We start from the raw sequence: 6,175 nt of genomic DNA, 5'->3' as shown, positions 1-6,175 counted from the left end.
TGGAAAACATAACTGAAGCTAAATTTAAAGAAAAGTATCTCATATCCACATCTTTCCAATACTGTGCAAAAATATATTTGAAAAAATACAGGAAATATGAAAGAAAGAAAAAAAAAGAGTTCTTGATTTCCTGGTTAATTTAGGTTAAATATTATTTAGGGGAAAATTAGCTGAAAAAAAAAAATAAATAACTACCTCAGATCGGAGGGCTAGGAGATTGAGGGGAAATTAGATAAGTAGGTTCAGGATCTTTGCTTAGTTTGCAGATACTGAGTATCGTTGTGGCTGAGTTGTCGCCTGAAATCATGTTTTTTTCAAATCGTTTAAGCGAGCTAAGAATCACCGCTGGCTTCAAGTCGACTTGAGGTAACTGGATTGTTAGAGATTTCTTCCGCAAGGAGCCGAAAGACGTGGCTTCTTCGTCGGCTGTTTGAGCCATTGCTGCTGATAACGTTGCGTTGTAGTTCGGTTCGGAAGATGAGTAACAGAGATCATCCTGATATAGCAATGAATCTTGATATTTAAATTTAAGATCAGGGATTTTATTTTTATTTTTTGAAAAAAGATGTAAATTTGAGACAAATAAGTAAAATTTAGGGGGAAAATCAGTATTTTTTTTTTTTTTTGGAAACAGAGCAAATCAGATTCTGATCAGAAACAAAGGAAAAATATATCAAACCTGAAAACCAAGATCTACATTCTCACGCATCCGTTTTAACGATAACGCCGTTCCAGAAACACCTCCGCTGTTACAGAATCTACTTGAAGACTCTTCACTACTAGAAGAACTAGCGATCGGTGGAGGTGGCGTAAAAGAAGACCATGGGACCACCTGATTGTCTCCGTCTTCATCGTCACCGTCACCGTTACCGTCATCTCCAAATTCATCATCATCGTTCTCATCACCATCATCATCATCATCATCATCATCGTCATCTTCGCTTTCATTTTCACTATCGATTTCTTCATCTTGATTTTCTTCTTCTCTATCTACTTCAGCTCTGTCCTGCCCTCCTTTACAGCTATTAGCACATCTCTCGCAAACCGAAACTGTAGATCCAAGCTTTGGTCCTGAAGCTTTCCATGGAGTCGGAGATTGACATACATGGCAAAGGAGACACCTTGAATGCTTCGCTACAAGGAAATTCGCACCATGAACCTTCGCATCGCAGTCCCAACACAATCTCGCTTGATCCGATTCGCAATACATCCTCGCAGGAGACTTGCAGAGCTCGCATTCCTTCATCTCTCTCTCTCTCTCTCTCTCACTTTTTCCTCAAATCTCTCACAAAATCACCCCAAAATCTCTACTTTTCTTTCCAGTAACTCCGCGCAGCAAAAATAAACTGAAATACGGAAAAGGGCAGGTGACTGCAATTTATAGAAACAGGGTATTGTTTTTTTAATTCGGAAGTAAAGAAAACAGAAGTAAAATGCCACGTGTTATAATATTAGTGGTCAAGATTAGAATTTTTATTGCAGACTTGGAATAGTGGGCCAAATATGATCCAGTAAATATTAAATTCCCACGTCAAGTATTAATTCAATATGCCACGTGTCATAGAAAAAATAGGGGCCCATTGCTTTCATGGTCTCCTTGAAGTTTTCTTCTGCTTTACTCATCGCTCCCCCTCCTTCGTTGATTTGAGCTTCAAGAATTCACGAAGACGTGGATTCCACGTGTCAGATTTCAGTTCAATGTTATCCTATACCACGTGAAGTGCACCTGTGTTGTGTCTAGTATTTGACGTGTAATGTGGAACCTTGGATTAAAGGGTGCTTGGCCTTGTATTTCGGAATAGAATCAAATAATGGGCATGGGTTTTCATTATTTTAATATTATATATATATATATAATTTTAATTATAAAAATAAAAATTAGAGAGATTTACCCGGCAGACCCAAGTGTTGCATTTTTATGATAAAAACTCCCTTGACTTCCAACGACTCAAGGGAACTTTTATTTACTCACTTTTTTAAGTTTGTTACCCAACCAATCCCGCAATGAGGATCCACGTCATAAGATTTAAATTTATGTGGTTAATTTGTTTAGTCATGATAATATGACTTGTCAAGTGGTATAATCAAATAACTCCATGACGTGACAAATTCTAGTATCATTGACTTGAATGCCTTGGGATACATAATTGCACTCTCCCATAAGAAATGTATCTCGAGAGAATCATGTATCTTGAGGTGTATAAACCACCACAATTTGTATGATTTTCTACTGACCATTCAAGAAGTATTTGAAACATCGATGATAGGACGAAGCTATTACGCGTATGGGAATGAATTCAAGTCCTTCCCAGCAAAATATGGTAACAAGCCGCAACATCCATCATGCAAAAGCAGTGAATAGAATCCAGTTCTTCACAAATAATTCTAAACGATATCGTTTTCATGGTTTTTTGTAATATTTTCCTAATCGCCTAGATAATATGGATGCTTTTAGTATGAATTTTACCTTTCAGGATCTTCAGTACTTCAAGGGTAAATAAGGGCAATATGTTTACTGAACTTCCAGTATCAATCAAAGCTTGTTTGATTAGGACATCGTCTACTCGCATTTGAATATACAGGGTCGATTATGGGGAAAATTCACTGCAAAATCATCATTGGAGAAGCATATCAAGCTTCTCTTGTCCTTCCAATTGTCTACATTAAATATTTTTTTATCTTCATTTTTTATCATTAATTCTTCTATTTTCTCCTTGATCACAATGAATAAAGTTTATTCTCGTATCTTTGGTGGATACAAAGTTTTTTCACAAAAATTACTTTGTACTTCATTGCTTCGAAGTAAAGCTTCAGCTAAAATTATTTAGAGTACTAGTCGTATCCCTAGAGAAATCTTTAAAATGTCGAAAACATATACTACTGCGAGAATCTTATTTAATGCACTACCACATTGTAAAAAGATTTTAATATATTGATCCAAGTGTTTTCCTCTGAGTTTATGCTTCATTTTGCTCAAGTGTGCCACTTGTTCGACTATCTTTTCGCTGTTAACTTACACTAACATTGTCTTTCCTTGCACCTCTATCACATCTTCCCTTTCTAAAACTTTTTTAGTAACTTTCCTCCCTACTTGTTTCTTATTTTCTTCTTTCTTACTTTCCTCAAAATTAATCACCTAATGAGTCATATTATCAAGACTCTAATTTGTTACTTAACCTACCATCGAGTGGATTCTAATCGCATCAATTTATGACATCCAAACACATAAAGATAAAATTCTAAGAATTAAAAAAAAAAAATTGAGATTAATTGTCACCGTTTTATTTTAATTTTAAATTTGAGAATTTGGTAGCCATTCAATTTTAAGACTAAAAAAAAAATTATTTTATAAACGTTTCTTTTTTGAATTTGTGATTTTCCCATGAAATCAGGAAGGCATTGTCATTGGATTGCTAATTTGATCATGCATGTGGGCCCAACGAATTTTAGTAAGATTTGAAATCTTACTAATTTTATCATGATAGCATGAAGCATAAAATAAGGCTTGTTGAAGTAACAAATTTGATAAAGTAAGGGAGTTTTTGTAATAAAATTATAACAGCTAGGTCTGCTCGGTAAATCTCTATAAATTAAAGTATTTTAGGGTACGGGGGCGTGAAGGAGGGCCTACTTGGCTACATGAGGCATGAGCGCACGTGGCGTGATGAACGCCACAACTACAGCATTTTACAGGATCTATTTGATTTTCTCTTTGAGGCCTACATAGCACACCCACGTGAACATATCCAAAGTGGCACGTTATTGTCTCGTCTTGAAGAAAATTTAATTAAATTAATTATATTTTCAGATAGCTTTGCCCTCTTTTATTACAAGCCGAAAGCGTACGGCTGTGATGAGAGTTAAAAAAAAAAAAAAACATGTTTCCTGGAGATCTGTCGTGTTGTGAAACTTTAAGAATTTTCACCTATCTCAGCCGTTCATTGATCAAAATGGGTCAAAGATCAATTGAGACTAGTATTTGTTTTTATATAACTATATAATATATAATTACAATTATATTATTATAAAAGAATAAAAGAATATTGACCACGATGGATTCAAGCCCACCACAAACGTGTTCAAAAGTCTGATGGTTGTAGAACAATAATCAAATAGAAAACTTGTAATTTAGAGAACCATCATTGTGTATATCAATCCAAAAACTAAAGTATGGCATCTAGATTTGTGGTTGAGTAATTGATCTTATGGGCATAATTGCACGAGGAGAGGTTCTTCCACAAATCACGTGTTTCAGGACAAAGATTTTCTGTTTAGAAATTTATGTGCGGATCATATGCATGACACCACGTGATTAATCATGAAAAAGTGATTGATTAGTAGAGAAAAAATTTCATAGTAATTTAAGTATTTTTTTTTTCAATACACACGATGTCATGCTATTGGTTCATCAACTTAACACATAAATTTCAAAATAGTACATTTTTGTTTCATGTTACCACGTAGATCTCTCAATTAGTACATTAGTATGCAGGTATTTTTTCTTCTAAAATTATTTTTAAATACAAATTCAACCAGTGATGTCTTTATTTGTTCAGAGGCAATATTTATCTTAATCCTCAATCCTTGTCTCCCTATTTTTTTTTTTTTTTTTTCAAAACTTTGTATCCCAAATTGTTATTTCTTTGTCTATCTTTTTCTCTTAAATTGACCACTCTACTTTATATACCTAGAAACACATTGATTTTGGGCCCAATCAATCAATGGTTCTCATTTTCATGGGCTAAGGCTAGGTCTTATTTATTTATTTTTATTTTTTTGGGCTAATTGGACTTCTAGAGGCAAAATCAAAGGGAATCTTTTTTGAAGTGGAGTGGACTTTCCCTAAAAGGCCAAAGTATCAAGTGAGACGATTTTTTTCGGGGGTATATACATATAAGGAAAAATAATAAAATTAGAGGAACATTATTAAATTTCGGGGTTGAAGCGGGTAAAAGAGATAAGATAGTAAAGTTAGAAGGGGTATTATTAAAATAGGGAGGGGGTGGGGGAGGAGGAGAGAAGGTGTAACTGGATGGAACGCTTATCCTCACAAAACTGTAACAAGAGTGGACATTACAATTATGTTTTATTATATATATAATAGTGTTCGACAGCCAACACTTAGAGAACCAACATCACAAAAAATTAGTTTGTTCTAAAACTTCTAACCCCATCAACAATGATTTATAAGTTGAAGAATTGTGGGTTGTTGATTTTTATCATTAATTTATAAACCACTTTTGATGGGGTTAGAAGTTTCAGATTGTGCTAATTTTTAGTGAGGTTGATTGCGTCACAATAGAGATCATCCTCACAAAAAATCAGCCAAATCCCAAACGTTTAACCCACTAAGAAAATTTTTTGGCTCCCAACATTGGCTCTCAATGTTGGCTACCAAACGAGATAATATATATATTCTTTTAAAGAAGTTGTCTAGGGTTCCCCATATTAAGAGAGGGAGAAATGTTTTATCTATCCTTGTTTTATTAGAGATCTCTAGAGTTGTAACTTTGAAGAATATATAGTGTGATTATATTTTAATCTCATCCGTAGACATAGGCACACTGGCAAACCACTTAAACCCTTGTATTCTATAAGCAAATTTTCTTCTCATTATTTCTCCATTTTTTTCACAAATGACAATATGCACAAAAAATTTTACTTGGCGTCTTAAGGTTCTCGATTAAGTTAGCAACTCTACAAAGATTTAAAAAAAAAAAAATGAAACTCTCAAAGGTGGCATATCTACTCAATCGGGGCAAGTGTATATTTCTCAAAATTTGAACTTCACAACCATCTTGCATGAAGTTCTTTCTTAAAAAATTCTAGCATTCAAGTTGGGATTATCTTATAAAATTGACTACATAATCAACATATTATTTATTCTAGTTACCTATAGTTCTCCTTTTTCTTTTTTCCTTCTACTTATCCTACAAAAATTTCATGTCACTTGTAATTGACTACAAAATCATCAAAGTAGATACTCATGTTACCTATACTTCTATCTCTCTTTTTTTTCCTTTTAGTTTGACTTCTTTGACTTTATACCAAAAGCACATGTATGGATGATCTATCCATCATAGAAAATTGCACTCCTTATATGTCAATTGTACTTTTTTTCCAAGTTTCTTTTGGTGAATATTTTTTAAATATGACTGGACTGGTTGGTTCAGCA

General features: G+C 33.8%; 1 protein-coding gene across 1 annotated transcript; it reads right to left on the bottom strand.

The window, feature by feature from the left end:
• Window positions 1-1,350, bottom strand: LOC147387410 (uncharacterized). The gene is made up of 2 exons (XM_086421809.1): window positions 680-1,350; window positions 1-496 (listed from the first exon to the last, which is right to left on the bottom strand). The coding sequence occupies exons 1-2, from the start codon at window positions 1,244-1,246 to the stop codon at window positions 197-199; spliced, it is 867 nt and encodes a 288-aa protein (XP_086277935.1). The 5' UTR covers window positions 1,247-1,350; the 3' UTR covers window positions 1-196.
• Window positions 1,351-6,175: the final 4,825 nt, after the last annotated feature.

The sequence above is a fragment of the Akebia trifoliata genome, chromosome 13 (genome assembly GCF_017979445.1).
Source record: "Akebia trifoliata isolate Shusen 1 chromosome 13, ASM1797944v1, whole genome shotgun sequence".
Classification (NCBI taxonomy): domain Eukaryota; kingdom Viridiplantae; phylum Streptophyta; class Magnoliopsida; order Ranunculales; family Lardizabalaceae; genus Akebia; species Akebia trifoliata.
The sequence above is the reverse complement of the archived record's forward strand: the minus strand, read 5'-3'. Positions and strand labels throughout refer to the sequence as shown.